Source organism: Neovison vison, chromosome 8 (assembly GCF_020171115.1).
Source record: "Neovison vison isolate M4711 chromosome 8, ASM_NN_V1, whole genome shotgun sequence".
In the NCBI taxonomy this organism is placed as follows: Eukaryota; Metazoa; Chordata; class Mammalia; order Carnivora; family Mustelidae; genus Neogale; species Neogale vison.
In genome coordinates, this window is record NC_058098.1 from 136,033,856 (window position 1) to 136,047,819 (window position 13,964).

At 59.2% G+C, this 13,964-nt stretch overlaps 1 protein-coding gene across 2 annotated transcripts in view; it reads right to left on the reverse strand.

The window, feature by feature from the left end:
• The window catches only part of GREB1 (growth regulating estrogen receptor binding 1), a 72,215-nt gene that overhangs the window by 43,228 nt on the left and 15,023 nt on the right, over positions 1-13,964 (reverse strand). For both annotated transcript variants that reach the window (XM_044262065.1, XM_044262064.1), the window contains exons 4-10: positions 13,663-13,845; positions 12,174-12,317; positions 11,041-11,169; positions 7,596-7,709; positions 7,014-7,157; positions 4,425-4,610; positions 598-951 (exon numbers count right to left, since the gene is read on the reverse strand). In XM_044262065.1, coding sequence (XP_044118000.1) covers positions 598-951; positions 4,425-4,610; positions 7,014-7,157; positions 7,596-7,709; positions 11,041-11,169; positions 12,174-12,317; positions 13,663-13,845 — 1,254 coding nt within the window. The remainder of the gene's footprint in view (positions 1-597; positions 952-4,424; positions 4,611-7,013; positions 7,158-7,595; positions 7,710-11,040; positions 11,170-12,173; positions 12,318-13,662; positions 13,846-13,964) is intronic.

Sequence of the window (13,964 nt, forward strand, 5' to 3'; positions counted from 1 at the left end):
CCCGAACGGGATCCCCATCCCAGGGCCCTCCCACCAGAGCGGTCCGGCTCTCTGTTTGGCGTCTGCTCCAGGAAAGTGGGGACCTTGTCGTCTTCGTGCCTGCGTCCCCAGCCCTTAGAACAGCGCCTGCGCATAGCTGGGCTTCAACAAGTAACTATATAATTGACTCATTAATCTACGCGATACTGTGTGAGCATTGTGTAACTGAAGAGTTAATTGACTCATTAATCTACACAATACAAGATCGCTGCTGTGGCTTTTTGGTCATTCCTGTTCTGCACGAGTGAGCTGAAGGAACGGACCGCCAGAGTCGGGAGGCGACCGGGCACATCACCAGGTGCACGGAGCCAGGTTTTCGACCCCGTCCATCCGGCCTCCAGAGCTGGCCAGGGTCTCTAGGGGGAGATGGGTACACTCGCCTTCCCCGCAGAGGAGGAACGACTCCGACCCCGGCACGCCAGCCCGGGCACGCGCCTCTCACCCCAGGAGAACCCTAACCCCGGTCACGAACCAACGGCTGCCACAAACCCGGCCGCGAGAGGCAAGGCGCGCCAGGGGAGAGGACGCAGTTGGTTTTCCCGCAGCTGCCAGGCTCACCGGTGACAGCGACGCAGGAGTCGATGGCGGGGCTGCGGCAGGCGCGGACGATCACCACGTAGTTGGTCTTGGCAAGCTTGCCCTCGATGAGCAGCCGGAACATCTCCGAGAGGCCCTCGGCCAGCGAGTAGGTGCACTCGATGACGTGTACGCTGTCGTTGCATGAGCTGGCGGCCAGGCCCGCCAGCCAGGGCAGCTGCGCCGAGGTCACCGGGGCCACCGTGCTGGGCGCGGGCGGGCAGGGCTGCTGCGGCGGCGCCTGCTGGTACTGCCGGATCTCCGTCAGGTGCGACTCGCGCCACGAACGCAGGAAGATCTGCTCCAGGTCCTCCATCAGGGGCACCTGGTCGGCTGCTGGCAACGACAGGACGGCGGGAGAGGCTTCAGCGTCCGCCTACAAGCACAGAGTGCGGCTCCGGGGCAACAGGTGCAGGCGAGCCCAAGAGATCGCCGTGGGCATCGTGCGGGGTCCATCGTCTTACGGATGCTGGGCTGCGAGCACCGGGCGGGCACACGAGCAGCCACCACTCCCCAGCCTGACCGAGCCACAATGCTTTCCACCCATTTCTCAGTCTGGTTTTCAGCGACAGGTTTTAAATCGCTGTAAGGACTGAAGCCTCCAACTTCAGGGCTTGTCTCCTTTCCCCGACGGTCATGTGGAGACAGGGGTCACATTGTCTGCAGTCTACACAGCCAGTGCTCTCACTGGGCACAGCGGGTCCCTTCGAGCAAGGCACCGCCACTTACTCAGCAGGCACTCCACTGTTGATCTTCCTAGTGCTTCCAAATAACCACTGCGATAAATAACCTCCCCGACACATGTCTTTATGGATAGAACCTACTTTCTAAATTCTCAGAACTGGGCTTCTGGAGCTAACTAATACATGTGATCAGGCTGTTTTCAGGGGTCCAAGTGTACCAACCTGCCACGACACTAAGGACAGATGAGGACCCTGACTTTACTGCACCCTTAGTGCCACAGGATACCATCGCTTGTGTTAATTTCACTGGAAAATATCACTCGATTTGTTCATTTGTGCCTCTCTGATGCCTAGTGACACTGAATACTTCTAGCATTTCTTTCCTACAGACATTTTCTGGTGTATTTGTCCAAATTTTAGAGTTGGGTGAGCTGGAGGGTAGAGCAGCCTGCCGGAGCTCAAAAGACACGAGACACGCTCTCTCCTGGCTCCACCCAGCCCCGGCTCCGGCGGAGCGCTAGCTGTCCGAGGACACCGGCTCCTGACCGGGAAGATGGGGATCCCACCATCCCCTCCACTGGCTGGGCCACGATTTTATGAGGTTAGCTGTTAGCCCTCCCATCTTTAAAACCTTCCCCTGAGCCCACACCCTCTTCTGGAATCACCGTCACCAAGCAAAGGTCTTGGGAGAGTTGTCTACCCTCACCCGCCTATTTCTTCACCTCCCCTCCCCAGGTCATGCAGCAGGCAGCTTCCGTCCCCCACTCCTCGTACTCACTCACCACTGACGGTGCCGATCGCTTCCGTACACCCAGACCCAGTGGCTAACCATGAGCCCTCACTCTGCTCTCAGCCTGACTCAGGGAACAAGTCCCTCTCTTGAAATGCTTTCACTGGACTCCGCGTCTGCTGACTGTTCCTTCAACACGTGCTGGCTGGTGCCAGCGTTACCCTGCACGTGATCCCAGACACGCAGCCGTGAATGAAGTCGACATTCCTGATCTCACAGCCCCGACACCCTCCCCAGGGGACATGCACCTGAAGTAAACAAATACACAGGCGTGTAATTCCCGGGAGTGCTGGTGTTCCAAATGCAAGATAAAGAGGAGACAGAACCCCAGGGGCTGGGGAGGGGCGCAGTCTTAGATACAGTGATGAGGCCTCTCTAGATGACATGGGAACCAAAACCCAGAGGCCACAAAGCAGTAGCCGTGCAAACGTCCTGGGCAGGAGCGTTTCTCAGGGAAGGAACAGCAGGCACGGGGAGGGGGGGGAGGGGGGACGGGGACTGGGGTGCCCCAGGGCACAGCAGGGCTGGAGCAAAGCAAGCAGCTGCGGGAGGCAGGCCGGTCACATGGCCCCTGGAACGAAGGTGGGTTGAGCTTGTGCTAGGAAGCCGTGGCAGGCTCCAGCAGGGAACCAATGCGAGCAGACTCACAGCTGTGACAGACGTGCACAGCGGGGCAAGAGCAGTGCCTGGCGAGGAAGGCACGATGGGGAGGCTGGGCAAGGGTGGGTTGGGGACGAACCAGGGCTTACCAGTGCATGGGATGTGGGTCGTGAGAAAGAGCAAGACACACGCCCGTTTTCCCAGATTTCTCCCCATTTCAGGCAACATTCTCCAAATTCTGCCCAAGCGTGTGCCTCCCTGGCTGCTCCATCCACTCGTCCTCCAGATCTCTGACTGCTGGGGAGCCCGCGGGCTCATGCACCGGGGCCTTTCTCCCCGGGACTCGTCCAATCTCCCAGCTTCAGTACAGCTCATCACTGGGCCCATGTTCCCCAAACTGGAACCAGCAGCTGCACCTTCTCCCTGAGGCTCAAGTCCTATCTGGCCACGTCCTGGAATCAGCTCCTTGGAGGCCTCATGGGCCTCTCAAACTCAAAACAGCCAAGACAGGACTTGCACCCGCCCTGTGGCTCCAGCATCCACCTGGGGGCTCAGGGCAGAAGCCGGGCTGCCCGTCCCCTCCCCTCCCTCAGACAGACAGCCTACTGCCCTTACCCCTTCAGAATAAACCCAGCCTCTCCCTCCCGTGACCCTCCGTGGTCAAAGCCACCTCCACTTCAACTGGGACAACACGGCCCCTGCACCAGCCAGGCCCACACAGCAGCCACTGCCGTCTCCTGGAAGCAAAGGTCAGATCATATCCACGCGTTGCCTCAAACCATTCCAGAGCTGCTGCAGACGGGACTGTGCGTCCCTCCTCTCAATTCATCTGTGGATACAACCCTCACTGTGATGTCTTTGGAAATAAAGCCTTTAAAGAGGGATTAACGTTAAGTGAGGTCACAAGTGAGGCCCTGGTCCAGCCGCTCTGGTGCCGGCATGAACAGACACAGCGGAGTCCTCTGTCCCTCTCCCCAGACGTGTGCGCTCAGGAAAGGCCCCATGAGCACAGAGACAGGGGCTGTCTGCGAGCCAGGAAGGGAGGCCTCCCCAGAACCCGGCTGGCATCCTGGATGTTGGGCTTCCAGCCTCCAGAGCCCTGAGACAGAAACGTCTGAGGTCTAAGCCCTCGGGCCGGCTCTGCTGTGGAGCGGGAAGTGGCCGCAGCTGACCAGTCCGAGCTGTTGCTCAGCCGTGTCTGAAGTGCAAAGTCCTGGCTGCACCCGGAGGCCCCGCCCCTCCGCCGGCACCCCCTCCCCCACTGGGCTGTAACCACCAGGCCTGGCCCGCAGCCCTCACAGCATCTCCCTGGCCTCCCCCACGTCCTCACAGGGCAGCTTCTCCCCACTCCAGCATCATCTCAGAGGCCTTCCTCCGTGAGGCTGAATCACCGCACCCCACCCGCCCTGCCCCAGGGCTCCCTCTCTGGGCTCCACACTCCATCTGATCACGGCTCCTCTCCAGCATCTCTGTCTTACCCCCTGGTCCCTCTGTGCTTCTGGAATGGCAGCCGCAGGGTTTTTGGATTAGCTCCAGTGGTTCTGACCCACTTTAAGCCATGCCCAGGCCCTCCAGCGGTGACCTGACTGCAGCGTCCCCACGTTTCCTGGGCTGCCATCCCACCGGCCCCGGGGCTTCACAGGGGCTCCGAGGGCCAGGCTAGGATCGAGGCTCCCGCACGTCCCCCCACCGCGGGGTGTTCTTCCGGCGACCCCAGGCTGCGGCGGGACACTCACCCAGCTGCACGAGGTAGTAGACGGTGAGCAGCAGCTGCATCTCCTCGGAGATGGGCTGGACGGCGGACGCCCCGCACTGCTCGTAGGCCCGCGAGACGGACTGTGAGTTCTGGTAGCACGTGTACAGGAGGGGGCTCACGACAACGTCGTTCAGGTTCCCACAGAGGTAGGGGAAGTTCCCGTGGCCTGCGGAACAGGAAACCGCACCCGCTTGGCGGCCGCCCGCAGGCACAGTGTGGGCCCCCCCCCCGCAGGGTCTCCCAATCCGGGGGTGCGGCGCCAGCGTGCAGGCCAGAGCCACTGGGGTAACCCTCGTGCCCCTTTCCGGGGAGACCTCAGACGTCCGGCCCTTGCTGACTGCCCTGGCAGCTCTGATCCCAGACCGGTGCCGTGGCAGGTGGTCAGTGCCTCGTCTCCCCCGCGAGTGAGCTACAGCCCGGGAATGTGCCCCGAGGGGAAGCGTCGCCTGGGCCGCCCCGCAGCTCCGACCACAGGACGCCCCGTGGAAGCACCATCTTCTGGCTCTCTGCCGACTGCCTACCCGCCAGCCTGCACGGTCCCCAAGCGCCCCCCCTTCCACCAACATAGGATGCTGATTCACGTTCTCCCAGGGCTCTCCAGCAAGCTGGGTTAGGAAAATAAACCATGGTATGAACTGGAGGCTCCAGGTCCTAATGGAACTCGACCGACACTTCAGCGCACATTCTAGATTCGCTCCGATGACAACCCCCAGAGGCGGAAGAGCCTGACTATGCTGGACTCTCCTTGGCACCGTGCATCAGCTGGGGCACCCTGGGCAGGAAGTCCGACATCCCTAAGCCTCCGTCTTCACATCTGTACAATGGAGGGGACACACGCAGTCCCCATGGGGGTGCTGAGATGGTCGGCTGTGCTAAATGCCTGTGTGGCGTCCTGTACTCAGATGGTCCTCACTTATGCACCAAACATGCACTTACTGAACGCCTGCTGTATGCCACATGCAGGCATCACGCTTGGCTCCAGGGAGAACCTGATGAGTGAGACGGTTCACACCCCTCAAGGAACTGCTTCCCAAACCTGTGATGCGGGAGGCTCCCTTGAAAGGCAGCCTAAGACCGACTGCTGGGCCCTACTGCACAGCGTCCGGCTGAGGAGTGGGGCCTGACTGTGATGCTGAGATGTTCCTGGGAGTTCACGCCTCTAAGAGATCCGGGAGGGGCTGGTCCTCTGGCCAGGGAGCACAGCTGGGTACCACTGCTTACCAACACTGACTCAAACTGCGCGGAGGTGTATAAGAAGGTAAGGCAGCTTCGCGGAGAAGGCACAGAGGTGGTCGGGACCTGCACTGGTGGGGGCGGGAGGGGACAGCCAGGGAAGCCAGTACCTTAGGAAGAGCCCACGGCTGGACGAGCAGCCTCACCGGGAAGTGCCATGAACTCGAGGAACAAGGAGGACGGCCTCCACCTGAGGTCGCTAGCCATTAGACAGGTCTGCCGGACCCTCACCCCAACTTTCCTAGGGCTTCCGGCTCGGGGCAGGAGCAGGTGCAGGTCCAACCCATATCCGCGTGCTCTGCCTTCCCATCACTGTGCTTTCGGGGCCTGCCGCGGTCCCGCGCTGGCCGTGTGCAGGACACAGGCAAGGCGGCCGCGTGCTGACCTCTACCCTGTCGGCTAATAGGCCCAATGGGATATCGGCTCTGTCCCGTGCCTTGTTCAAAACCCAGACCTGCACCCTTCTTCCTAAATATCCCGTTCACTTTTGGTTTTTTAGGAAAAAGGAGCGTCCCTCTTAGTTAACTGCCAGGAAGGCCTCTCCCGCCCTCCTACCACCCTCTCTCCTCTGTTCCTACGAACACCATACCGAATGCAGCATTAACTTCATGAAGGATCTGAAGGCACATGTGTATGTGTGCAAGCATGTGCACACCGTGTGTGTGCGCGTGTTGTCACAGGTCAGCATGCGGGACCAGCGAAAACCATCTTCAGACAAGTCCCACCCGAGCTTCCCATTTCAACACCTCCTGCGTCAACTGAAGAGGGACCTCTTCAGCTGACCGAACACCTCCCCCACATGGCATACATCAGCCTACGGTCACAAAACAGATCGAATCTTGATGTCTTTTATGCTTTCACGTGGCGCCCGTAGCCATCCTTGCCTAAAGTCAGATTCCAGAGCCAAAATATACCAGGGGCCCAGGGTGACAAGAGGACAACCCACCCCATCAGGGGTCCTCAAAGCAGGGGGCCGACGGCTCCTGTCCGAGCGCCGGGGCTTTGCACTGGGCCTGTTCCCAGGGCAGCCGCTCAGTGAGGCTGAACGAATGAACACGTGCATGAATGAACACAAGGACACGGCAGAACCACTTCATTTCACCCGGGATCCTCGTGAAAAATCGTGACCCGCTCCAGACCCGCTGGTGACCCGTTCCAGAACTCGGCATCTGATCAGGGGTTACAGCAGTGACGGGTCAGCTTTGTTCTTTCACTGGCCTGGACGGGGCCTGTGAGGTCTCTCAGGGGGACACCCATGCGTCAGCCCATGGCCTGCTCCATGCAAACTCCCCCAGCCCCCAGCCCCCTGCCCGCCCCGTCCCACTGTTGTACTTGCCTTTAAATATCACCGGCTTGGCCTTGCATATTTGCAGCAAGTTGTCAGGAACGGACACCGGTTCCCCAGAGGCCACAGCAGGAAACGTGACCGAAGCTGGTCCCACCAAGCCAACCTGGGGCACGCAGGACATGCCTGCGCTCTCTGGAAACATGCCGAGGGTATTAGGAAGACACACGGAAGGGAACCTCCCTCTCCAGCAGACCTGATGTCAGGCCGGCCTGCACACCTGCTACAGCTAACGCGAACCCCCACCTACAGGAATACCCCCACCCTGGAATCACAGATCCCTGAGGTCAAAGTACCTATTAAGGTCACTTCACCCAACCTTCCCCAACAAACAACACAGCCACGTGACAGGCAAGCCCCTTTTAAATTTCTTTAGGGTCCAGGAGCTAGGTCACTGCTATGCAAGGACCTTGGGCTCCGCTGTGCAGCTCCTCCATAGGAGACCCCTCAGTGATACCGAAGTCTGCCCCCGGGATATCCTGCCCCCAGTGCACACACATTCACACAGTGCACACGTGCGCGCGCACACCCCGGGCGCCGAGTCCTACCGCAGGCGAGGCTGCCGTCACTTACCGTACTTGGCTCTGTTCCCGCCACCCTGGGAGTAGCCAGCATCTGCAGCGGAGGGGGATTCTGGAGACCACCCTTTGTGGCGCTTTTTGGGGGGCCCGGAGTTTGACAGGATACCTGGACAACATGCAGAGTATAGATGAGGCTGCCACGAAGGACGAGCTTTAAAACATCCCCGATTTGGAGAACACGTGTCAGTTTTAAACCTCAGAGCTTCACGACGGTTCTCCGCTGTCTACTGAAGCATGTGATGCGCATGAGGAAACATTCCGTCCCTTTCAGTGAACATCTCACTCCAGACCAGCCCAGTACGGAGAGGCTGATCTCTGAGCCTCGGCACCCCAGTCTGTAACACGGGATCACGAACCGTGCGTGGTGGTTTGAGAAAGACTAAGGAGCATGAGCTTAAAGCAGAGTCTGGCCCGCTGGCTGGCAGCCCCCAAGATCCCATCTTCTTCCAGCTCCTCTTCTGACGCCACCGTCACAGCCTCACCGCTGGGGGGCAGCACTGCTCCACCTGCTCCCACCCGGGGCAGACCAGAGAAGTCCCGGGGAACAGCAGCCGGTACGCGCCGCTGGTACTGGTTTTCTAGACAACAGCAGCGTGTGCGTGACTAGGGGTATGTTCCTGGGTTATTCAAAACATCAGGAACTGGTTACCCTGCTTTTTTGAGCAATCCAACACAAAATTTCCCCTACCTTGAGAGCTATGCACGCATTCAACCATGACTGCACGTTAAAGTCACCCGGGACACCCTTAAAATTCTGAGCGCCTGGACGCGAGCCCATCCCAAGTAAACCAAACCCAGCCCCGGGGTTGGGGGGGCGGGTGTCGTGAGGCCCCGAGCTCCCGGTGACTAAGTCACAAGCAGGACTGAGAACCACAGTTTAGAGCAACATTTCTGTACATTTGGTCTGAGAAGGAGCTGGACAGACGCAGCAGAGGCTTGTTACAACAGCCGCTCCTGGGCCTGCCTTGACCTCTAGAACCGGATCTCTGGAAACAAGGGTGAGAAGAATGCCATGATCCCCAGGCACGCTGGCTACACCTAAGGGCACTGCGGTCCTAGAGCCACTTAGATGGCATAAAGTTATTCTCACTCCTCCTTAGACTGACCAAAAATGAGTAAAGTGAATAAAAAGGTAAAATACAAGGTACTTTGTTCACACAGAGCTTTCAAGCAGATGGGCTCCTTCAACCCCCCCAACCCCCAGCAGCGTGGGAGGCAGACACAATAACGGCTGCTCCGTGTAGACCACAGCTTCTCCTGCCGGGACATCTGTCCTCGGGTGCCAACAGAGGCGCTCCCACAGATACAGACCCCCGCGCCCCTAAAAACCACATTAAACTACCAAAGAGGGGTTCGGCCTCAACACTGAGGACGGAAGGTCTACAAATATTTTCCCCTTTGGGACGCAAGCTCTAGCCAACCCTAGTGTGACGTCCCAAAGTGATGTCACCGGGAGCTGTCCCTGTGCTCCCAGCGTGGACCATGTCCCGCAGTGGCTCCTGATACTGGGGGAAGGGGTCACTACTTGGCACTCTGGGTGAGCAAGTCTTCATTAACGCAGTCCACTCACTGCGGGACACGGAGCACCCCGACCCCCAGTGTGGGACCACCAAGGAAGGATCCTGGGCACCTGCTAACAGCCCCCAGCAGGGGGCAATACCTCCCCACTGAGAACCACAGAGCGACAGCCCTCAAGCCCAAATCCAACACTTCTCAGTTTCAGAAACCGTTTCTTAACTGATTTCCTCTATCCCCTGAGGGGGCCAGAAGACCCAGGCCCTCCGGCATTTCGGCTGGGCTGTTAAAGCAACTCCATTCTGTCAGCATCCACTAAAGCTGGGCACCTGGGGCCCCAAGATGGGGAGGACACCGGCGCAGCCCTTGGGAATGTCACTGCTTACAGGACACAGATGGCCACAGAAGGGAGACAGAGCCCTGGGGCGTGCCAGGGAGGGAGGGAGCCGCCCTGTAGGAGGGGACACCTGAGCTATGCCCTGAAAGGTGCATTAGCGGTGGGGTGGGGAGATGCTTTCAGATCCTGATGTGTGGCCTGATGTGTGACCATCCCACACTGCAGTGCAGAAGCCACAGGGAATAATGGGATTGTACGGGTTGGCTGGGGGCAGGTTCCAGAAGGGCTCGAGCATTACTGGGGACCTGGGGGCTTTCTCCTTCCCACACGGCCCATTCTCCAGGGTAAAGGCTGGTTGTGCACCACAGGCAGGGCAGGCATCACAGGTCAGGCCTGCTGTCACCGTCCCAGAAGCCCGGTCCTTGGCCACTCTAAATTCAGCCCCTCGCTGAGAAGAACCAGTCAGAGGAAGAAAAGGGGGGGCCTGCCTGGGACTCCTCCTACCAGAGGAGGGACAAGAGCTTGACCTCAGATTCCACGCTGGTTAGGACGGGGGAGTCTCAGGTCCAATTCAGAAAACACAATGGTCCTTCAACTAAGAGGGAGACTCCCTCCAGGGAAGTCCTCCGCTGGCGGGTAGCGGAAGCAGGGAAGCCTGGGCGAGGCTGGGCTGCCTCTCTGGGCCTCACGTGCCTCCTCTACCAGAGTGTGGGGCTGGACAGTTGTTATGGGCTCTTCCAGTGAACAGTCTTGGATCCCAAAATCCACTTAGCTATGTGCATGGAGGAAGAGAGAAGGAAGCCTGGCTCCTTAAATAGCTCCCACAAGCACGGAGGGGCAAACACAGAGCCCAGGGTCAGACTCCATGTCCCGGACTCTGGCAGAAGATTTGCTTAACCTGTTTGTTCACCTCTTCACCCTCTTCCATGCTTCCTCCCTTACCATCTCTCATGCTTCCCAAACTGTAAGCTGTAGCTCAGCTGTCACCTCCTCCAGGAAGCCCTCCTTGAGAAGACCAGCTCAGGGATGATGATGATGTGGGTGGCCTAATGGTGTCCACCTGTGAGCTGCCAGATGTGCCCTGAATTTCCACACAGCCCCTCAGCTGACCCTCGCGGCTGCCCTGAGAGCAGAATTCTCATCTCCAGATGAGGCAGTTTGGTCAGAAGCCTTGTCCAAGATGCCCCAACTAATATGAGCCGCAGTTGAGTTTCGAATTCACAGTTATCTGTATTGGGAGCCCACGTTCCTCCCCTGCCACCATGCTGCCCCCGAATTCTCCAGAACTCTACAGCCCTCCCGATGTGTGAGCCCACAGGAGACGGGCCACCCGCTGCTTCCTGGCAGACGCCCATCACCCCAGTCGGTGGCCAGAGCTGCAGGATCCCCCCAGCACCGGGGCCTGGGCACGGCCCCCCAGACTCTGGAGGCACCTGCTGGCCGGTCCCAACTCCCCGTCCATGCCACACCAACTCCAGGAGGCGCGGGGGCCCCAGCATGGTCGCCCCCTCACTCCCCCAACAGCCCAGCCCAGAGGAAAGCGAGACACCACCAACCCCCGCCCCGGCAGGACCAGCAACACTACCGAGCGCCGAGGGCCGCGGCATGGCTGACAGGTCGTTCTTCACCGGCTGTTGGTGCTTCGGGGAGTCCTTGCCATTGAGAACGGCTGGACCCACGGCAGCCGCTAGCGAGGGGTGCTCGGAGGCCGGTCCTGGCAGCGGAGAGAGAAGGGGGAGCACACACTCAGTTCACAGGATGCCCTGTGAGCCCAGCTGGCAGGAAATTACTCTTCTTCCATTTTTATAAACTTATAAACGAGCTTCTGGCCGACAAGTGACTCTGCCCACTGAGAACACACAAACACAGATGCACACATGCTCCTGTCCCAGGGAGCACAGCCTGCGTGAAAGGAGGACCAGGCAGACCTGGGAGCCAGTGGGGCCCCTGAATCCCAGGGGGGCACGCAAGGCTCTTCTGCCACCCTCCCCTTCCCCGCCCGGCTCAGGCTTGTAGCAGACACGCTTGGGAATCCCATCGGGCTTGCGGTCGCCCACTCCGGGCTGCTCGCGGGGCCTGGGGATAATCCTGGAGGACACTGGGGGTACTGGTCTTGGGAGCCCCACCACAACACCTACGTGCCTGCATCAGCCAGAATGGTCTGGAAGGCCCTCCAGAGTCGAGGGCAGCCCAGACCATTTCCAGTGGGTGCGGCGGCATGAGGAGGGGTCCAGAGCATGGTTTTGAAGCCAGCTCAGCCTCGACTTCCCGGGTGGTGACCCGGGGAAACTCAAGCCCACATGCAGAGTGCTGTTAGGACTCAAGGAGGTGCCCGCGGGACTGCGGGCCACGAGCTGGTCTCACCTGCCCCTCCCAGGAACCCCAGTCCAGCACAGACGTGGTGCCATTCTAGAGCGAGCTCTACGCTGCAAACTGGGGGTGCAGAGGGACCCCCATGCCCCACACCACCGACAAGGAGATCACGTTTTGCTGCCAACAGGAAGGCAGGACATCTTTCTAAATTAAAAACATAGCACACTGTGCCGGAAACTACTACAAATTCACGATGAAACACAAAGGCGCTGCAGACAGCGCAGGCAAAGCCTTCTAGTTATCTTGAAAAATGTGTGGCTGCGTCATGGAGCTGCCATGCCGGGGACATGCCGGGGACATGCCAGCCCACGGATGCAGCATGGCTGGCATTTCGCCGCCACTCACCTGCCTGCTGGGCTCCCATCGGGACGCTCGGCGTCGCTCCAGGAACGGGTTCGCTGGAGAAGGCCGCCAGGGGCCCGGAGCTCTCCGCGGGCAGGAAGAGGGAACTGGAGCAAGTATTGGCTGAGGTCTGCCGGCTTCTGAACTCTAAAGGAGCAAGACGCACGCATCAAAACCAATTCTGCACCAGTTCTGGAATGCTCTCCTAAACAAGAGAGCTAGCTAGACACCTAGATAACCAAAATGGTGCCAACGCCTTCCTGGCTTTGCTTCAGGGTAGCTGGAGGGAGGTGGGCTTGCCAGGGGAATCCGTCTGGGGGACAGCTCTGACGACCAGGAGTGGGAGGCATCATGAGCATTTGAGAAAAACAGAGGACACAGATGAGTCACCCAATTGCTGCCTTCATGTCCAAGGAAAGAACAGACAGAAGGAGAGGAAGCGCCAACATCCTTCCCCACCCTCCATCCTAAAAGTCACCCTCTGTCAGAAAGATGGACCCCCAGCTGCACAGCCAGCCGGGGAGGTGCGTGGTCATAGCAAGTGATCACAGACTCTTAACGGGCCCCACAGTGGAAGAACCACTGGCCCCCAGGACCTAGAAAATGACTGACACAAGAAATACCTATGGAGTGATGTGAGAAGAGGAGGGGGGAGGGGAGGAATGCCCAGAGCCAGCCCCTCCTGAAGCCTGTCCTTCTCTTCACAGCAGCTGGCTGGGGGAGGCCAGACAACCGGAAGGGAGCCGACGCAGACAATGAGGGACAAAAGATTCTTGCTGAGACCCCTCCTGGGACATGTCCCTCCAGACCTGGGTGAGTGAAGGCATCTCAGGGACCACCTATGGCTGAAAACCCATCCCCCCACTTCCCTCCATAGATGACTTAGCCACGGGTGATATGGGGAGATAGGAAGGAGGAGGGAAGCCCAGGAATGTCCTCAAGGACAGGACTCTGAGGCTGGACTTTCTATTCTGCTCACAGAGTTCGGGGCAGAAAAAGTGGGGCATTATTCAAGCCCTTATTCCCCTAACTCAGGGTCCCTCAGCCTTAGCACCACTGGTATTTTGGACTGGATAATTCTTTGCAGGAGGGTGGGGTGGCTGTTTTACAGAGTCCCTGGTCTACACCAGCTGGACGACAGCACTCTCCAGTCACGGGGATCATAAAGGTCTCCAAGCACTGCCTAATGTCCATGGTGGACAAAATCAGCCCCGGTTGAGAACCTCTACCCCAAACACCAGCTACAAGCACAGGCACGGCACAGTGTGGCCCTCTGTCAGCTTTTCAATGTCCCGCGCAATTCGGCAGGTACCGGACACACCCCTAAGTCACGGCAGCGCGGCGATGGCACGGGGCTGGCCCCCGGCCTGCAGTCCTGCCTCCCTGGAGACTGGGGAGCCTGCTCTCCTCTAAGCCCTGCTGCCTGGCCCCAGGGCCCACTCGGAGGACCCCCACTCGCCCACCCAACCCCGCCCGAAGTCCAAGGGCTCACCTGAGCCTTTCCAGCAAATGAGAGGTCCTTTGGTGAGAGCCCCCTGTGCGTTGCGGACCAGGTAATACTTCAAGTGTTTCTGCTTCTTGGGCTGAGTGGTCAGCTTAAGATTTATGTGGTTAGAGAATTCCGTGAAGTAACAGAAGCCTTTCTTCCCACAGCCAACACAGTTCCCAGAGAAACCTGCGGGAGGAAGGACCACGAAAGCCTCTAGCTTACCTCCAACACCCTCTGCAAGTAATACAGACTTTATGGAAACTCTGTGCACATTCTGTACCACCAACCAGACGATTCCACAGGGC